The sequence below is a fragment of the Euphorbia lathyris genome, chromosome 6 (assembly GCF_963576675.1).
Source record: "Euphorbia lathyris chromosome 6, ddEupLath1.1, whole genome shotgun sequence".
NCBI lineage: Eukaryota > Viridiplantae > Streptophyta > Magnoliopsida > Malpighiales > Euphorbiaceae > Euphorbia > Euphorbia lathyris.
Genome location: NC_088915.1, coordinates 42,397,625 through 42,419,070, shown reverse-complemented (window position 1 = coordinate 42,419,070; position 21,446 = coordinate 42,397,625). Strand labels below are relative to the sequence as shown.

Sequence of the window (21,446 nt, the reverse complement as noted above, 5' to 3'; positions counted from 1 at the left end):
TTTTAACAATTCTTTCCAAAATACTCTAGTGAATATGCAATCTCTGACCTGGGCATCCTATGAAGTTTAAAAATATGGTCTAAGAACCACTTGAGCAACAGTAGAGACAGTAAACAGATGAGAAAGTCCAATAAAGTGACCTCCCTTTTAAAAATGATCGAGCACTACTAAAATTGTCATACCCATAGGATTTAGGAAGTTTTTCAATCAAGTCCATGGCAATGTCTTTCCATGCTTCTTTTGGGACGGTTAAGGATTGGAGAAGGCTAGAGTGATCTGCCTTACATATTTGGCAAGTGTCACAATGTGAGATCCATGTGGTGACAAAGGTTAGGCCAATAAAAATGTTGTTGTAGTTTAGATAATGTCCTTGATACCCGGATGCCCTCCAACTGGAGAGTTGTGGTAGGCTGCTATAATTCTGCTCCTAAGATTAGGGTTGTAACCAGCTGAGCTTTGGCTTGCTCAAGCTCGGCTCAACTCATTAGAAAATAAACGAGCTCGAGCCGAGCTTCGAGCTTGTTTCGAGCCCAAAATCCTCTTTGAACTTGGTTCATTAAGAAAATTATCTAACTATAAATTGTTTGTGAGTAAATCGTTAATTATATTTATGAAGTTTGCTCGCAAATAGCTCTTTAATTGTGTACATCAACAAGCTCACAAGCAAAGTTCGTGAATAAATAAACAAGATGCTTACAAATAGTTCATCTATTAGTCATTTATTATGTTTGTGAACGAACTCATCTAATAGCAAATGAAATAATATTAAGTTTAGATATTTGTGAACTAACACAAAACTATATAGTTTTCTACAAAGCTAAAATTTGTTCATAAATGTTGTAATCAAGCCTGCTCGCGAGCTTTCGAGTCGAGCTTTGGCCTGCTCAAGCTCGACTCATTTACGAGTCGAGCCAGTAAATTGTGCCCACGAGCTACTTGTTTACAAATCGAGCCGAGCTTTTATCGAGTCGACAATCGAGCCGCTCATGAGCGGCTCGATTCATTTACAGCCCTACCTAAGATTGGTTGCTGAGTCTAGAATTATACCTGAGAATCTCATTAGAGTAGGAGTAAGAACGGGTAGGGGAAGGTTGCACTGTCAATTGAGGAATCCACTTGGAAGCTATTTCATCTTGATCATAAGAGAGGGGAATATCTTCCAAGAGAGAAATGTGAAACACATTATGGATACGACAGTCAGGAGGAAGTTGCAATTGATAAGCAACCTTTCCCACACGAGATATAACCTAAAATGGTCCATGGCGAGCAGAGAGCTTCATAGACTTCCTTAAGGCCAACGTACTTTGTAAGGCTGGAGTTTGAGGAAAACCCAATCACCAACCTCAAATTCCCTCTTAGTGCGCTTCTGATCAGCAATCTGTATCATACGATTCCGAGCAGACGCCAAGCATTCCTTGAGAGAAGTGTTCATCTTATCTCGAGCCTATAAGAGATCTCTAACAGCAACAACATTAGAAGTATAAGAAGTTGAGCGATACCATAAAAGGCTTGGAAGGGAGACATTTTAAGAGCACTGTGGTAGGTAGAGTTGTACCAAAATTCTACCAAGCTTAACCATCAAGACCACTCTTTAGGCACTGTAAACACACATACTGCGCAAGTAATTTTCCAGACACCGATTCTCTCTCTCAGATTCATTTGTTTGGGGATGATACGCAACACTGAAAAGCGATTGTGTGCCCAACAATTTCAATAATTCTTTCAAAAATACTCCAGTGAATATGCGATCTCTGATCTTGCATCCCATGGAGTTTAAAAATATGGTCTAAGAACCATGGAGTTTAAAAATAAGGAGTTTAGATATACCTTTATGATGTAGATATGTGTGAAGTTTCTGTTCCAAGAGATTTTTGATGCTCTCATAGCCAGTCTTGATAATGAAGGTGGAATTCTCCGGATAATGCCTCCAAGTGGAGCAAGCTTGCAAAATAGCTAAGAGTTCGCCCTCATAGGCAGAGAGCCGTTGATTCTTGGTGCTGAGAGCCTTAGACAAGTAACAAATGGGCTTCCCATTCTGCATAAGAACAACCCCTATCCTAGAGCCACTAGCATCACATTCTAAGGTGAATGGTCGCTCAAAGTTAGGGTGTAGCCAGAACTGGAGCTTGAGTCATGACTAATTTCAGTTTATCAAAAGCAGTTTGAGATTCAGGGGACCAACTAAAGTTATCCTTCATTAAGTGGTTTGTTGAGGGACCCATAGCCCAAGATGAAGCGTCTATAATAACATGTAAGGCTAAGGAAGCCTTTTAATCCCTTCAAGGTAGACAGAGTTGGCCAATTCTGCATCAATCAGTGGATACCCCTACTGCAGAAATTACATGGCCAAATTATGTGTGTTCGAAAGGCTGTTTTAGGTACATCTTCAGGTTTTATACGTATTTGGTGGTAATCGGCTAAGAGATCAATCTTAAAAAACACATTAGCTCCCCTTAATTCATCAATCAGCTCCTGAATTACTAATATAGGGAACTTTTTCTTTACGTGACCTTAATAATCCACACAGAATCTCCAAGTGCCCTCTTGTTTCTTACTAACACAAGAGATGCACAAGGACTAGAGCTACGCTGGATTACCCCATTGGCTATCATTTTCGTAATTAGCCTCTCAATCTTTTTTTTTATGGTGAGAGTATCTACAGGTCTGACAATAATAGGATCAGTGGCTGTTTTGAGAGGAATGGCATGGTCATGAGTTCTTACGGGTGGTACTGTAGTTGTGGGGCAAAAATATGGTGGGGTAATGGTTAATGAGAGGTTGAAAGGTAGGTAAGACTTGTGGATTGTGGGAGAGTTCAACTAGAGGATCCTGAATTTCTAAGACAGACATGATGAATAACCTTGAAGTGACCCCTTTCCAACCTTCAGGTACCAAGTGATTAACACTTTTTAAAGACATGGCCTTAAGTTTAGTGCTCTCACTCATACTCTGCAACTCTAAAGACTTGTTTCCCTTGTGAATTATCAGTTTATTGAATTCAAAATCAAAAGTGACTGGTGTAGGACTCCTCATCCAATCCAAACCCAGTATTAAATCATAATCCCCCAGTTCAAAGACTCTTACAGGAAACTGAAATATGGAATTGTTCATTGACTAACGAAACTCATTACACTTATAACTTACAAATAGTTTCTTACCACCAACCACTGTCACAGCAGCTGGTTTCACTAGCATCAGGGATATCTTAGCCTCCATAGCCATCATCTAATCCACGAAGTTATGTGTGCTGCCACTGTCAATAAGGATCATGATAGCCTTTTTGTTGAGAAATCCTTTAAGTCGCAAGGTGTCTTGTGTGACATCACCATCTAATGCATTAACAAATATTGGTTCAGTTCCCTCACCCATCAATTCCTCATTTGAGCTAGGTTCTTCTATTTCAGCAATTTCACCTTCCACCTTCACTTCCTTCTCAAGGTTGATCACATTAAGAGTACATTGGTGCCCCGTAAAGTATTTGTCTCCACATTTCCAACAAGCACCCGAGGTTTTCTTATAAGTCAGGGTAGGTAAGGGAGGTTTGGGATCTGGTGGTTTAGGTATGAGGGCATTTGATGTGTTTGGGTTTAGGTTTGTAGTGTTTGGCTTCTATACTCGATTAGAATAGAAGGTTTGAAAATGGATTTGGGTTTAACTGCCTCAATCATGTTCTTGATATGGTTTTCTTGAAGCTTAGCCTTCTTAATAGCGATATAGATATCTGGTGGCTAAAAGTATCTCATTGCTAACTTGAGTTCTGGTTTGAGACCAGAAATGAAGCTTTATATGTAATACTCGGATTCTCTCCATTTTAATCTTCAATGCCTCAAATTGATCTTGATACTTAGCTACTGTAGAGGAATGTTGGAGGTGGCTCATTTGCTCCACTACATCCACTGTTTTCGTCTCTTGAAACCTCTTGACTATTTCTTCAAGGAATCCATCCCAAGTGGCAATAGGGTGTGCCTTAACCCAATTCTTGAACCATTTATCCCCACGAGATCCTGCTTTTTCTCCTCCACTACTTCAAAAATCTAGAAGTATTTGAGGCATTTACTTATCCAGTTTTCGACCTCAACACCTTCAAATGCTGCTAACTCACATTTAGGAAGCATTTTATTGAAGAATGGAGCTCTAGTGATGGTCTCTGTCGAGGAATTTAAGGTCCTCACGATTCCTTTATCACGGTTGAATCCTGAGATGGGTGGTCCTCCTTGAGAAGAACCTTGGTTATTTCGACTAAGAAGAGATAGGTTAGAAATGGAGTCGAGTTGATCTTCCCTCAATCCGCCGGTTCTCCACAGATAGCACATCTTGGAATAGGGCCTTCATAGAATCCAGTTGCATTGCGGTTACCTCCGCCTGTTCTTTCATTTGGGTCGTGATTACCCTGAGTTGTTGCTCGAAATTCTCCACAAATCTCTTGGTGGCTGCTCTGGTTCTCTTAGCAGCGTTACTAACCATTCACCAATTATCAGCCAGAGGACGGTGGCTCAAATACCAATGTGAGAACAAATAGAATAAAGGAAAGGATAAAATAGAAGAGAGGAGAGAAGAAGAATGTTAGGAAGAAGAAAGAGAATCATCATCATTCATAATCGATACTGTAAACGTACAAGCACGACCCCTATAAAACCATGAGGTCAGAAACGGTTACAAGGGAACAGCTGTAACTATGTTACAGCTGGATACCTAACTTCACTACACTCCAAAACTGCCTAGTGCTAACTTCTATACAGCCTTTAGGGAAAAAAAATAACAAGTTCATCACTTCTAGTCCTTCAACTTCTTCCCTTTACGCTGATATGTAACAACACACTATACACAATTACATAAAATTCCTTGAACTATTATAGTAATGACAATTCTATTTTATTCTCTACAGAAAAAGATACCTGAAATATTGAAAGTAAATGAGGGCTTCCACCATGACTTAAATGCCAATGTCAATGATGAGCTACAAGGTCCCATCTTCCCCTGCAAAGATAGTATACATAATACATTCTGCATAGAATCATCAACAATTAGAAGCATGAAATAACATCAATAATACAATAATACCTTCACTAAGAGATTTTTATTGGCCTGCCAGGAAGCCGCTACTTGAAAAGTCGAATCTGGGTTATCGTTTGGCATTTTGACATCATCAACTCTTCAATACATGACCATATTAAGAGTTTAAGATCGGATATAATCATGCTGATTATACATTAAATTGTTACTGGAAATACCTTGTCTTTAACTCAAATCCAAAGTCAATATAATTTGTGATTCCAACTACTTCACTTTCTTCAAGTGGATTCTTGACCTGAACAGCAATGACATAAGCATTTCAAAGCTAATCAGGATTCAGAAAAATCCTCATCTAAATCAGATTTAAAAAACAAACTTCGACCGAACCGGTATTCCACATAAAATTAAAGGTATATCCTAACCCTTAAAGATTTGGCCCCTTTAACTATTTAACTGGTAGAAGTAATTTCAATATCAATGTCATAAGGGCGGCCCGGTGCACTACGCATCCCCGCTAAGCGAGGGTCCGGGGAGGGGTCCCACCACAAGGGTGTACTGGAGGCAAGCCTTCCCCTGACAAATTTTTTGGCAAGAGGCCGCTCCTAAGACTCGAACTCGTGACCTCTCGGTCACACGACAACAACATTTACCGTTGCGCCAAGGCTCAATGTAATTCCTTTCAAATAAAGACTCGGGAACATGAATTCATTAACCTTTAAGTTTGTTTTTTTATCAATCCAACAGGAAAGAATTTGTGACTTGATTATTCACCCACCATATGCAAAAATTTCAAATGAAACTAAACTTTTAATTCATATCATTTGTATCCTGGAAAAATGAAGTAATAAAAGTATGCTTATTCCACTAGTTATATCAACAGTTACCTTACTAAAACTTGTTTCCAAAGGCAGATTATATAGGTATTATGTTTTTTTAGTTTATTGCCTCTGATGGTTCCTGTTAAAAAGCCCATTACTTGGTAATGATGTGCTCGAGTCTGTCCAAAAGTTCATTTTATCAACCAAGACCAACAATAAATTTAATCTTGTACATGGAAACCCAAATAAACTGGTTTATTACATAAAACTAGTATCTGCGCAATCCAATACTCCACAATCGATAGACAAACAATGCAAATGGATAATTATATTTGAAATGATCCAACACACAGTCCTCAAATAGAACTAAAGAAGTAGAGAGGACAAACTTACCCGTCTTTGAACCACAACATGTTGGTAAAACGAGGCAATGAACTACAAGTTGAAAAGAAATGTACAAATTCTTAGTGAATTGCATAATATAGTAGCAACAACAGGATATAGCAAATGAAATAAGTCTTTTCCTTGCTAAATTGTTAGAGATGTTTTTTTCTTATAAATTTAGAAGTGTGACAACAATAAAATCATCAAACTACATCCCACTACATGGAATAATAAATTTAATACAGCTATTTTTAAAAATCGAACTTTATAGAACTTTTGTACAATAAAAATGCTAAGAAAGAAACAATCAAGCGAATATTTAGATCTCAAAATTTAATTTATAAAGGAAAAAAAAAATATATGTTTCGTAGAAAAACAATAAATGCAACATAAATAATCTTACCTGAGAACTTTTTTCAAGTTCAAGGCAAAAATTGAAAGAAGGACACAAGGGGCTTCCTGATCCTAAGCCATAGCCAATTGCAGCACTCCAATTCATTAAATTCTTATATTTAGCAATGTCACTACTGCTTCCATCTAAAAGAAATAGCATCAGCAAGGACAAGAAAAAATATCAATTCGACACTATAAGTGTTACCTCTCCCTAGCTAAAGAAAAATCCCAACTGGAAATGAATATCAGTTAATGTGCAAACACATATACCTGAAATAGGTAAAGTAAACATCCTACTAACTGTGAGCTGTCTTACACAGAATTTTCAGTAAAAGCAGCATATACTCAAAACTCAATCCCTATGTTCCCGCCAAAACATTCCTGGATATTAACTCAACAGGACTTATAATTTTATAATTATACAAAATTAATGAACAAAACCTCTCAGTGAATCCAGTAATGACTCCTATGGGTCAATCATCCCAATCAAGAAAACAAAGGCCTTTGTTTTAATTTCAGAAAACATCTAATTTCCCACAAAAAAAAAAAAAAAAAAAATCCTAAAAAACAGGAAAAAGGGTCTCATAGTTGAAAAAGTTTCCAATAATTTATCATATTTACCAGTTTCTAGTTAATAGTTATATATTATAGAAAAAAGCACCTCAAGCTATTTTCCAGTTGAAAAATGCAGAATATTTAGCCAATTAACTCGATATGTAGTTTGGTTCCCACAGGTTACCTACTCTCCGAAACTCTACACCCTACATGTACTACATTTTCTAAAATGCTTGTCGTCATAATATTGTGTTTATTGGAGCAGACTACTCCTTGAAATTTAGTCATCTTTTCTATTTTTTCTTTTTCTTTACCCTCTTGGTTTCATTTTCTTTTTCTTTATCCACCTAGTCTCATTTTTTATTTCCTTCGTGTTTACAGTCTCAGCATCAGTTTTTTATAATTTATGATTTGGACTAGAATAAGGCTTTAATTGAAATCCTTCCTAACCTTGCTTTAGTATTTTCTTATATGCACTTTTATATTTTGGGTTGAAGTACAATATTGTCCTCATGGGCAATGTAATCCTTAACATTTTCTTTAGCCCAATGTTAGCCTTAGTGTTTTTGCCTAGATCAAATCTACCCTTTAATAATGGGGTCTCAAAAACCTAGCCAGCAGATATTAAAGATGGAAAGTATCTCTCCTCTTTGTTTGGGAGTTTGTAGGTCAATGGAGGTGAGAGTTAAAAGAGATAATGGAAAAGAAAGGGAAGTGATGGAATGAAAATTAAAAGTTAACCTTGCTTGAGAGCTTACAGAATGTAAACGAGAGTTAAATATTTAACTTCATTTGAGAGTTCAGATATGGAGGGGAAGGAATGTTAAAGTTTATTCTGGAGACAAATTTTTTAATAAAATTTCTATTATTTCCATTAACCCATGTGAATGAAGGTTTATGATATGGCTCCCAACAGTCTATGTGTAAAAGCTCAAAAGTTCACTTAAACTGCATAATACTAGGGTGAAAAGGTTTTCTAGCTTGCTTGGCTTGATGACAAGTAGTACAATCAGAAATTTTATTCAGGTTGAAAAGGATATACATGATGCATTTTGACATTAAACATATGTCCTAATGGTTTATACCACAAATCAACATCAATAGCTACAACATTGACAAAAACTAAGGGAAAATCTACATTTCCACTAACAGAGAAAGCACACGTAAAATATTATTGTCAAAGGATGAAGTGGTAAGATAATAAAGCCCTGTGTGCAAATTGCCTATAGCCAAGATTGTTCTAGAACTCCGGTCCTGCAAAACACAACGCTAATCTGAAATCTTTATCTCAATCTTTGTATGTGAAGATAATAAATTGTACTGAAAAGCTGGCACATAAAGTACATGTATAGAATTATCAGGCAAGAACACTTTTCTACCAATAGCAAGTTTAACAATTTTTTGCGTACCTGCGAGTGTTTTGCTCATATCGATTATCCAGGATTCAAAGAGTAAAATGAGACTGAGACTGACCAATGCTCTAAAATCTGTTGTAGATGTAGAAGGTAGAGAAAAATCCATTGAATGCTTTCGTTTGCCTCTCATCACTAAACGTCTTTCTGGACTAGCATATGCATATGCCAAGTATTTGGAGATTGATTCTCTATTTCTGCATCTGAATATGTTTCCTCAAGTGGAGTAGCTTGATAAAAACTTAGATTAGCCTCAGCACTTCAAACAGATCTAGGTCCTTGAACTCTTTTGCCTTTACACATTCAAGATAACCTCTCAATCAAAAACATTCACTCTTCTCATGTCCACCCTTGCAACAACATGAACAAAACTTATCATCCTTGTTTTGCCTTAGCTTGAAACTCTTCCGTTTGTCCGAACTAAATGTAATGTTAGCAAAATCTTGCTGAATTTCTGTAGTGACATCTCTTTGCTTCTCAATTCGCAGAAACATCGAATACGCCTTAGTAACAGATAGTAGAGGATCCATAAGAAGGAATTTGATCTTGAATGTGATCGAAATCTGGATTCGAGCCTGATAGAAATTACATAAGATGCTCCTCTTCAATTTGCTCCTGAATTAGCTTACAAGCCTCACCACACGTACAGGATAAAACTAACTTTAGAGAAGCATATTCATCCCACCTCCATTTAATTTTGTCAAACAATTGAACAATCGACATATTTCGAGTAATTCCAGAGATCTAGCAACACAAATGAAAAACAAGAGGTCCATTACATTCTCCATAACTATCATCTATTTCGATCCATAGATTTCTGGAAGATGGTGTGAAAAGAAAAACATCTGCTAATTCGCGACTCAGAGAATTAATAATCCAAAAGAATACCAAATCGTCATATTCCACAAAGTTTATGTCAGCTGGTGCTTCATCTTTGAGTATAAAACTCGTCTTGCCTTTTGTGTTCAATGCGAGTAACATAAAATGCTAGCATGATATGAAATTCTTCCCTATAAGAAATGAATTCACAAGCACTAAGCCTGGATTGTCGTATGAGAGTGAGAAGAAATGGAATCGCGATTTCTGGATTTGTAGTCATCATTTCTGATTCTGAATTTATGTTAGATTCAGCGGAATCAGCTTCCTCTTCTTCAATTCAATCGACTTCCTCTTCCTCGTCTCGTGTTTGTAGAGCCGCTGCATAGCTCTTTCTTCTCCTAATCTCTAATTGCTAGAGAAGAATAAACACACTTGGATGGAACTCAACCAATTCATTGATACCATATTGTAACTTCGGGAGAAGAAGAGAAAGATGAATCTCATTGATTAAAAGAAAAGTATCTGTTACAATGGTATTTATACTCAAGCATATATGTTGAGTCATCTAAAAAGAATAAGAAAAAGTTTAAAAAGCCCCTAAGCTTATTTCAGTTCTCAGCATATGATATTACTCGCTTGGCTCGCAAAGCTGCAATCATAACTGGCCCAACCTAAGTTCTTGCTTGTTGGTTGATTGTGAGCCAACACACTGCCACTGATATGGAACTTCACTGATCATCGTCTTCCTCCCAAACAGAAGCCTTACCCGCTATTTACCTTCCGAACTGGGTCAGTTTGACTCATTATCTAGATTCATCGTGTCTCACAATATTTTCTCCAAGCCTAACCTTCTCATTTCTTCAAACTCCACCATTTCAGAATTTTCGGTGAAGGTGGAAATTCTCCAACCTATCTCATATTTTATGTCACCTTATATGCAGTTCTCAATTTGAAAGCTGCTTAGGTGGACATATTTCTTCTCATCTTTAACATCTATTACAAACAACAACAACAACAATAACGCCTTAGTCCCGAAATGATTCGGAGTCGGCTAACATGAACCATCATATAAAACCGTGAAATCAAGTCGTGTCGGCGACATAAATTCTCTCCCTCCACTCCTTCCTATCCACTACCATATTTTCCTCAATCCCCAATAAACTCATATCACTCTCGATCACCTTCTTCCAAGTTTGCTTAGGTCTTCCCCTACCCCTCACCATTACATCCCTTTGCCACTCTTCAGTCCTCCTAACCGGCGCATCAAGCACTTTTCGTTTTACATGGCCAAACCACCTTAGCTAGGGTAAAAAATTGTTCTAGGGAAAAAAAGGTTGAGTTAACATTAAGCCAACTAAAACATAATGGTTATGTTGCTTGCCCCCAAATAAGCTGAGAAAATTGGAAACTAACCCTTACATCTTTCTTGCTAATCTCCGATTCAAATATTATGACATTGCTTGATTATTTTTCATGATTAAACCAAAATTAAAGCATCCACCAAACTTTTGTTTTCTGAATCAACAATTTCTCGTAAGATTTAAAAAAATGGAAAACTACAAAAGGAAAAGAAAAGTAGAAACTGCTTTCCCCGATTAAACAGGAACAATATATTGTTGAGAATGGAGGACTTAATTGAACAATCTTTATTTGAACCAAACAAACAAAAATTGCACAGAGCAATTTGTATTCAACCACCCACTTGTATATATTACTCACTTACGTTCAATTTGTTTAATGACTTACACACACATCACTTTATTTTGTTTAGCTCACTCACTTATCACGTCACACACACACAATTTAATCTCACTTTTCCACTTATTCTTTTTGCTCACTTTATTTCTCTGCTATCCCAGATATCTTAATTGGTCCTATTTATGGTTAAATTTGTTTCTTTTCCATCATAAGTTTAGTTGGTTGACTACAAAATCACAACCACAAAATATGTATCACAATCAAAGCTGCACAACACACAAATATCTAATGCATTATTGTTAATTCTAGAGTTATCTTGAACACTTAGTCGGTGATGTCTTTTCTCTCATTTTTAATACTCCCTCTCATCACCGACTTCATTTAATCTCGTACTTACCATTCCAAGTTGCTTCTAAACTCTTCGAATTTTGCACCATTAAATCCTTTCGTAAATATGTCAGCAACTTGATCTTAAGGCTTCACGTATAACATCTTAATGTCTCCACATAAGACCTCTCATATGAAGTGATAATGTACTTCCACGTGTTTGGTTCTTGCATGGAACATTGGATTCCTAAGTTTAGCTAACTGATTATCACAATATAATTGTACTGAGTAATCGACTCACTGATTAAGATCCTTCATAAGTTATATTAGTCAGGTACAATCTTGAGTTGAGTTGGTTGTTGCCTGCCTTGTACTTTGCCTCGGTACTTGATAAGAACACACTAGCTTATTTTTTTGTTGCATCAAGATATAAGTCCTGATCTGAGACTAAACTACATAGCCTGTAGTCGAACACCTTGTGTCGTGATTCCATCATAATCAGCATCACAATATCCATGTACCTCGCTATTTCCTTCTTTCTTGTATAGGATACTATAGTCCATGGTACCTCGGACATATCGGAGAATTCTTCAAATAGCTTCTAAATGAGGCTTCTTCGAATTCTACATGAATCAACTCACTAGGCCTCGTCAAAGTAAGATAGATAAAGCTTCCAACCAATTGACTATACATTGTAGCATCTTCCAAGTCTTTCCCTTCAATGGAGCATAGCTTTGTGTATACCTCTACTAGAGTTGTAACAAGCTTGCATTCTAGCATCACAAATTTCTCCAATATATCCTTAGCATACTTGTGCTGACACAATTCTTCAGCTTTCATACTTAGTTTGGTTGAGCCTTTCTCTCGAACCCTTGAGATTGGTCCATGTATATCTCTTGATCCAATTCACCGTATAAGAAAAAGCATTCTTTACATAGTCAACCCATATTTCTGTGAGAATCCACAAGCCATCAATCGAGCTTTGGATCTTTGGACTGATCCATTAGGCGTTGCTTTACTTTATAGATCCATTTGAACGAAATGGACTTCACATCTTTGGGTTTGGGAACTAAATCCCAAGTCTCATTCTGCTTCGGCATCTATTTCTTCTTCCATAGCCTTTCTCCACTCTTTGCTTGAGGAAGCTTCTTCATACTTCGTAGGCTCCTTTAATGAAACTTCTTTGATCTATGCTCCATTCGCATACTTAGTATTTAGTTTCCATTTTCTTATTCACATCCGTACTGGTGATTATTGTTCTTATGTTGTTTTATCATCATCAATAATATCTTCGAGCTGACTTCGTCGTTCATCTGATATACTCATGTGCACCATTGAGATTGACTTTTTTAGGTGACTTGTTACCAAGATAGTTTTTACTGGTTCCATCCACCTCCTGAGTGATTTCTTCAATCACCTCATCTCTTTCAAGTTTTTCTTGTAATTTCTCCTTGATATCTTTCAAATCAGCTAGAACAACCTCATGAGGAGACCACCAGGATGAAGCTTCGTCAAACACCACATTTCTTTCAGTATAGCATCTCCCTGTTTTTGGGTCACAACACTTCTACCCCTTTGTTTGATTGCATAACCCACAAAGACGCATGTTATATAGCTTTCTTATCAAATTTGTTGCACAAACTGGAACGAAAACATAATATATGCAACCAGAAACTCGAAAGTAACTTACAGTGGAGTTGATCTTCCATAGCTTCTCGAAGAGTGAAATGAATCCAAATAGTGCTTGTGGTAGTCTATTCATAACATCTACAGTTGTCTTCGTACACTTTGCGCAGAATTGAAGTGGAACATTCTTCGTATGTAACATACTTCTGCACACTCTACCCAGAATTGAGGCGGAACATTCTTCGAATCTAACATACTTATGCATATCTCCGCAAGGTGTCTGTTCGTCCTTTCTGCTACTCTATTTTGTTGTGGAGTATAAGGCAAGTTAATTGTCGCCGAATCTTGTAGTCTTGCAAGAATCTTAAGAACTTGTGCGAAGTAAACTCTCCTCCATTGTCAATGCGAAGGCATCAGATCTTCTAATCAAGTTCCTTCTCAACCTATCTCTTTCAACACTTGGAACTTATTAAATGGCTCAGATTTAATTTTCATAAAGTACACTCATACGTACCTTGAGAAGTTATCAATAAAAGTTATCATATATTGATGACCACTAACTAATGGTTGCTTCACACGACCAAATACATCAGAATGCACCAACTCGAGCGATTCCTTTGCTCGATACTGGGAATCTTCATACAGCAGTTGGTGTGCTTTCGCGAACTGGCATCTGGCACATATAATGTCTTCTCGAACATCAAGTTGTGGAAGTCCATTGAGCATCGACTTTTTCATCATCACCTTCAACTTGTGATAGCTCACGTGTCCTAGGCGTGCATGCTACAGATCAGTTGTCTCGTTCTTTCTAGTCTTGTCTACATAGGCTATTTGTGCTGACATTACGTAAACAGACTCAAGTTTATCCACTTCAGACTTCGATAATACCGCATAGTTGCTTTTTTTTTGTCTTCCTAGGTACATGGAATACATTCTCAAGTTGCACTTAGTTGTATCGAGGCACGATTATCGTCTTGCCAACATATGTGATTAGTAGTTTTGAATTATCGGTGACAATAACTCACTCGCCTTTATACTCTGTCATGTTCGATAATTTTTCCTTGTCTCCACTCATATGGTTAGATACTCCAGAGTCCACTATCCAATCATCATTGTAATTGATAAATTTATTACTTCTGCTTTGGAGGGCATGATTGTATCATATGTCATTAGCTCTATAATTGCACGCGAAGCCTACCAATCTTTCTTTCTTTCATCTTGAGAGTGTGTGGATGTTACAACGTTTCCTTTTGCTTTCTTGTATTGGCAATCTTGAGCATAATGGCCTCTTTTGCCACAATTGTAGCATTGATTATTCTTGTGTCAATGTGCCTTCTAGTTCGCTTGGTTATGGTTGTGGTGAGCTCCCCTTTGTTTTTTCTCTCATCCTTGTTTGAATCTTTCGCCATGTCTTGATCTCACGGTTTTTGTATTCTTGCTCTTCTTATTGCTAAAAAAAGCAATAAAAAAAGCTTTATCTTCATCATTGATTGAGACTTTAGACATTTCTTTATCTAGAGCCTCTTGATTAGCCAAGATATTTTCTAATTCATTTAAATTTGGCTCTTTGGCCCATCCACAAATTGTTGTGTCAAGTGCATTAAATTCGGGACGCAACCTATGGACTATAATTTTTCTAATTCTTGTTTCGTTGATTTTATTTTCAGGATCCGATTTTGAAATTTCTTTACATAAAAAAAATAACTTTAGAGCTTGGCACCATTTGTTCTTGCATATAATTCGGCAAGAATGTCGGGTTTTGGCATTCTTGATGCGTTACGGCAAATCGTCTTCCACTAGAATTGATAAAGCATACATTGCTTTAGCACACTTGTCCTCCCACTTTTTAAAGTCATTATGTTCCGTCAGAGTTGTTGTGTCATTGCCTCCAACAATCTCTCATAAATCTTGTTCGAACAGTTAAAATTGCATACGAGTACTACAAATACTATAATTATTATTATTAAGTTTTTCTATAGTGTTTACCGAGGTAGCCATATCAGCCATGACGACTTGATTATCTCCTTTGATCAACTAAGTTTGATCCCCGACCAATAATTTTCACAATCCCGTACTACACACTAAAAAGACCTTATACCACCACGATCCCAGATCTCGAACTCCTTAGCACTCAATGACTGATCTCTGACCTCCTACTCTGATACCACTTATTGAGAATAGAGATTTAATTCAACAATCTTTATTTATGCCAAACAAACAAAACTTGTACATAGCAATTTGTATTCAACCACCCACTTGTATATATTACTCACATTCAATTTGTTTACTAACTTAGACACATCACTTAATTTTGTTTAGCTGACTCACTTATCACGTCACACACAATTTAATCTCACTTTTCCACTTATTCTCTCTGCTCACTTACTTTATTTCTCTACTTACTTTATTTCTCTACTCTCCCACAAATCTTAATTGGTCCTATTTTTAGTTATATTTGTTTATTTTCCATCGCAAGTTTAGTTGGTTAACTACAAAATCACAACCATAAAATATGTATCACAATCCACACAATACACAAATATCTAATGCATTATTCGTTAATTCTAGAGTTATCTTGAACACTTAGTTGGTGATATCTTTTCTCCCATTTTTAATATGTATCTCCATCTATTTACTTAAATAATGTATGAAAATTTCTAAAGCTACAGCTAGTTCGCAGCATCTCAGCGTAGGAACGTCGGTCCTCTTACAGACACACACAGCCTTCAATGTGCTAGCATTATATCTTTAGAAACACAAGCAGACCCTTTAATTGTTCTGAGATAATATGAAAAAGGTGTAACACACAATCACACAACAAAAGAAACTTCTCAAGTAACATAATCCTAAGCATATATCCAAGAAGGAAAAGATGGAAATAGAAAGGGAAAATTAAAATAAAAGAGAGAGATTATAACTAACCTAAGTCTAGGCTAAACTTAATAATGAAGAAAATCAAAATAAAATCCATTAAAGCAGGTTGAGCAGGTTGAGAGCATATATCCAATGAAGTAACACATAGTTATTAAAGGCGCGCCTATGGCGCATGGCTAGGGGTGCAAACGAGCCTTGGTAGTTCGCAAACTATTCGAGCTCGGCTCGGTCAAAGCTCGATCAAAGATCGGCTCGATAGGGCTCGACTCGAGTTCGGGATCGGCTCGAGCACTAACGAGCTGAGTCCGAGCTTCCTCAGGTTCGGCTCGAAAGCTCGCGAGCAGTCTCGATTATTTTTAATTACTATATATATATATATATATATTTCATTATATATGTATATTTAATATATATTTCATTGGTTATTATTAGTTTTCATCATAATTCACAACTCAAATAAGATTTAACTCATACAAAAAAAATAACACAAAAAAAATAACACAAAAAAAACTTAGACATTTGAGTCTTTAGCGAGACAATTAGGTTTTGATAAGGAATAAAATATATTACAAAGTTTAATATATATATGTCATTGTTTGAAATTTTTCTCCAAACTTGTGTTTTCCGATCACAAGTACCATATACTGTTCTAGAATCTCGACAATAACATGATTGTTTTTCTTTATAAATATTTTAAACTCATATGGAGTATGTTATAAGGCTTTTTTATTTTTTATGCTACTTATTATGTATGATGAATTTGGTTAAAGCTCGTTAGAAGCTCGATAAAAGCTCGGCTCGGTCAAAGCTCGGCCAGATTCGGTCAAAGCTCGGCTCGGTCAAAGCTCGTCAAAGCTCGATTCGAGAGGGCCCGGCTCGAGATATTAACGAGCCAATATTGAGCCTACCTAGGGTTCGGCTCGGTTCGGTTCGGTTGCACCCCTACGCATGGCGCAGGCCTTAGCGCCATGACACCCCATGGCGTGGCGCAACCGCCATGGCGCGCGCCTGATGCGCCAAGGGGCAGTTGCCAAAGGCACGCCTTGGTGAGTTAGGGGCAGTTCTATGGGTTTTTTGACAGTTACATATATGGAACAAGTGTTTTGAAGGGTTCAAAATGAGAAGGAAAAAACAAATATTAAAAAGGAAGAGAGAGATTATACATTTGAATTAATTAGAAGAGGCAACGACAAAATCTTATTATAAGAGAAAAAAGTTTAGTAGAACAAAACACAGAAAACGAATTCAAAGAGAAACAAAACAGCCAAGAGAATTCAAATTCAACATGAGTGATTAATTTGGAGAGTTTTGATGAGTAGAACTTAGGATTTAGTATTCAACTTTAGCTTTTCTAATATGGGGTTTATTTTGCATTTTAAAACATATTTATGCTTAATATTGTCATGATTTAGTATTCATTGTATTTCATGCTAGTTTTATAGTTTTATAATTTTTGTTTTGCAAGTGCGTCTTGTCTCGCTATGACGCGCGCTATCTCCGTGCGCCATGCCCCTTTAATAACTATGAAGTAACATGTGAGATACTTACGTTGTGGCTCGTATTGTAGTCCCACACTCAGCCTTCCAATCTTGGTTACCACCCATGCAGTCTTTGGCAACTCATCTTTCACTGCACAAGTTGCATCAATAGTGTCCAACATACAAGTCAATAAACTATACGATTTAAGTTGGCATTACCAAATTTAGATCTAGAAAAAGCGAATTAAAAAAATAGGTAACAAAAAGGAAGCAACTCAAAAATGCAACCAGCTAGTTTTCACTTGGAAAGTGGGGGAGACACAAAAGAGGTTCTTAATTTTCCCATTACAATTCTAGAATGCAAGTATTGTGAGCAGACAGCTAGAAGCACTGAAAGCACCTGTTGCAACTTTAAGAGACAGTCTAACTTAGTAGCATTTATAACACTCTTTCCTCAAACTAAATTCATAGGCAAGTACAACATGACTGCCAGTAAAAGTAAAGCCAGAATATAAATCTAGGCTAACAAAATTAAATTATGCATAACATTTCATTGGTGAGGGGTAGGGGAAGACCTAAGCAAACTTGGAAGATGGTGATCGAGCTTGATATGAGTTTATTGAGATTGAGGAAAATATAGTAGTGGATAGGACGGAGTGGAGAGAGAGAATTTATGTCGCTGACACGACTTGATTTCACGGTTTTGTATGATGGTTGATGTTAGCCGACCCGAATCATTTCAGGACTAAGGCTTTGTTGTTGTTGTATTTCATTAGAAAGTGAGACAAAAAAAAAGATAGGAAGAATAAACTAATTTATGGAGAGTTGTATCTTAAAATTATAAATAATTTTCGGTAAAGATCTTCATGGCCAGAAATATGTGGATAACGGGAAGAAGATGGAAACCAGCTTATAGAACCATGGAAACTACAGAGGTCATTTATAGGTTCCGTACCAGCAAAAGGCACAACTGTGGCTCCAAAGGATAAATTTCCTGAACCATATCTCAGTCCCATGACACCATAATCTTCACGAATTACTCTGCAGGAATAATGCAATTTACTGGAGGAATACGTTGTAAAAATATTGTACAAGAAAAGCAACAACCCATGTAAGAGCCTTAACAGTTCAATTACCGTTTACTTAATAAGAGAGGAAAAGTACCAAACGCTCCAAAACCAAATCTAGGGTAGTAAGCAGACGATCGTATCTGCAAGATCCTGAAGTGATAGAAAGCAAATAAAAAAAATCAAAGATAATATGATGCATGGAAACTCTTCATCACATGCATTTCATCCCCGGCCGATGTAAGAAACGGAAACTTCCGGAAACTGATAAGAAACATTTTTGGGTATGTTTCTTTAATTACCCAAAATACGAAAAGCGTCTCTCAGTTTTTAAACAATTTCCTATGACGGTTTCGACTAAAATTCTAGAAATTCGAACTTTCTATTTTGCAATTTTTATTCCATCTAAGATTAGGAAAATTGAAACTTCCTGTTTGACTGACAATTCTTATTTGTATCCCTCAATTTAAAGAGCTTATGTATACTTCTTCCGCCTGTAATTCTTGTCTATAGAATCTTGATTGAGCTTGAATTTTCTTCGTCTTCTTCTTGGTTCTTGTTCTTCACAATTTCTTATTTCATCTTCTACTTCTAGTTATTCTGAAATCTTATTTAAACTCTAACTTCTCAATTAAATATTGGATTTTAATTAATTTGCAAAACATGCATGATGACACATATCACACATAAATCACACATAATTGGGTGCGTGGAATCAAAAAATGAGGTGGGCAATCTGCATATCGGTATTGTTGAACAAAATTACTATTTAAATTTTTTTAAATATACTATTATATTTTGGAGGGCGAGACTTGGCGCAACGGTTTTATATTATTATATTTTTGATATTTATAAATATATCCTATATTTTTTATATTTACACGTTTCCCACGTTTTCGTTTCCTATATTTTTTAGAAATTACATTTGTCCGTTTCGATTTTCATATCCGTTTCCATTTCCATATTTCCGTGCAACATAGATAATAGGTACCTAAAAAACAACAGAAAGTTTGGGGAATTGTCATAAGAAGTGTTACTTACGGATCTGAGCTTGCAACAAAGAGGTCCATGAACGTATGGGGATGGTCCACATCACTGATCACACAAAAAGTATCAACAAACTGTTTAATAATCCGACTTGCATTTATTACATCAAAAAACAAAGACAAGTGATAAACAAGAAGTCAGATTCTACAACACCTTTGCCAGCGAAATAATGCACTTCCAATAACTTTCTCCTCAGGTTTATGATCTAATGGACCTGACATCTAACAAAGGTTAAGGGGAAAACGGATCAACTGTCCAATTCGTCGATTTTAAATTTTCCATAACATTTATATAAGTAAAACGAAATGATGGATACTGTAGCAATCAAATCCACATGAGGATCATCAATTGGCTTCAACATAATTCTGGTGGTAAAATGCCTTGCTTCTTCAAAATAATCATCGAAAAGGCTTTTCAAAGCAAGCTTTCCAAATAACAAGTTATATGACGAATCCAACATCCTGCATCATCCTTCAGTGTATCAATAAAAGAAAAGACCTGTAGAATCCGATCAACATGAACAATACCATGACAGTAAGACAAACAGCTGTTTGAAAAGAAAAGGGTCAAAGTGTTAAAAGTGAAATGGACAAATTCATTTGATTTTACATTTTAATTTCGTCAACTAAGTTGAGGGGAATCATACTTGAATTGATAGAATAGACTAGCAATACTACAGATTGTCTTTCATTCACTAAAGTTAATAATATTTTCCAAATAAATTTCGCAAGATATAAAGATAGAAACATTCAGAAATTCATTAAATGAAAAATTAAATGTATACGAGCATCATACATAATGGATCTGCTAAAATTAAGAAAAATAAAAGACCTCATGGGAAGGGGCGGTGACGATCTCACTTCAAGCAGCAAATGAAAAGAGTAAAGATAAGAACTGTGAACCTGGTTCGAGCAGCGAGTGGCGGGAAATCGAAGAGAGGCGGAACCAGCACCACGGGTGGGGGCGGTTCTTTGTTGAAAAAGTTCCCCATCAGGGATCCAAGGCTTCTGCTTTGAAGAAATATAGAATGGAAATGGGAGTGCAGGAGAGAAGTGGAGGAAAATAATATTAATAAGAAATTAGTTAATGAAGAGGTGAATGAACCAACTTTCTCAAACCTTGCCCGCGCTTCTCTCCTCAGATTGATGACGCTTTCCACTGTTACAGTTAGTTACGTGGCATTCACATGAACTTCTTGTTTTAGGCTGTTTTAGGCAGGACATTTGTTTTACCTACTGTTTGTTGTTGTTTGTTGTTGGAAAAAATTACTTTTGTAAAATGTTGTTTCAGGTGTAAAAAATAAACGGGAGATCACTAACCAAACACTTAAAACTCTCTCATTTTTTTAAGTGAAAAGACAAAAAAAAAACATAAAAAATGGCTACTAAACACTCTTTTACTCCAGTCTCCACAGGTACGTGTTACTGTAAACTTATTGCCATGTGTATAGGCTTCATAAAAAATTTATACACCATGTGTGCTGGAAATTCCATTTGATATGAAACTCTGCGGTCTAATATAAAAGCTCCCTAAGTTTCATTTGACATGAAACTCTTCGGCCGAATATAAAGGCTCCCACCTATTTAAATCGGATTTAACACGCTAATTATTTATGAGAATCCATGAATCCAACTCAATATGTATCATATTTGTATAAACTATGTTAGATCATTGCTTTATGCATCAATTTGGTGCATAAAGTGATTTTATATGCCAAATTTTATTATATTATATATATATATAGTTTTGTTTTATTGTGTTTATATATTTATATGTGTATTTTAGATTATTTTTTTTGTTTTCAAGGTAATTATTTCATTCAAATAAAATATGCTCCATTCATTTCCTATATAGTTATTCTACCATATTAGTTTTTTCGTTAATATGAGTCATTCAGAATTCCAAAAATTTTTAATTTAGTTTTTTTGTCCAACT

General features: G+C 36.2%; 1 protein-coding gene across 5 annotated transcripts in view; it reads right to left on the bottom strand.

The window, feature by feature from the left end:
- Nucleotides 1-20,622, bottom strand: part of LOC136232389 (uncharacterized) — a 30,860-nt gene extending 10,238 nt beyond the window's left edge. Inside the window, exons 1-13 of one of the 5 annotated variants that reach the window (XM_066021521.1) lie at nucleotides 20,414-20,622; nucleotides 19,828-19,972; nucleotides 19,665-19,732; nucleotides 19,506-19,559; nucleotides 18,534-18,617; nucleotides 18,353-18,459; nucleotides 17,468-17,548; nucleotides 6,619-6,752; nucleotides 6,225-6,266; nucleotides 5,232-5,308; nucleotides 5,062-5,152; nucleotides 4,896-4,977; nucleotides 1,026-4,800 (exon numbers count right to left, since the gene is read on the bottom strand). In XM_066021521.1, the coding sequence (XP_065877593.1) occupies nucleotides 4,796-4,800; nucleotides 4,896-4,977; nucleotides 5,062-5,152; nucleotides 5,232-5,308; nucleotides 6,225-6,266; nucleotides 6,619-6,752; nucleotides 17,468-17,548; nucleotides 18,353-18,459; nucleotides 18,534-18,617; nucleotides 19,506-19,559; nucleotides 19,665-19,732; nucleotides 19,828-19,972; nucleotides 20,414-20,502 (1,059 nt within the window). In that variant the 5' untranslated portion in view covers nucleotides 20,503-20,622 and the 3' untranslated portion in view covers nucleotides 1,026-4,795. Of the gene's footprint in view, nucleotides 1-1,025; nucleotides 4,801-4,895; nucleotides 4,978-5,061; nucleotides 5,153-5,231; nucleotides 5,309-6,224; nucleotides 6,267-6,618; nucleotides 6,753-17,467; nucleotides 17,549-18,352; nucleotides 18,460-18,533; nucleotides 18,618-19,505; nucleotides 19,560-19,664; nucleotides 19,733-19,827; nucleotides 20,010-20,413 lie in introns of those variants that run through there. The other 4 variants (XM_066021520.1, XM_066021517.1, XM_066021518.1 and 1 more) reach the window with 4 other exon arrangements.
- Nucleotides 20,623-21,446: the final 824 nt, after the last annotated feature.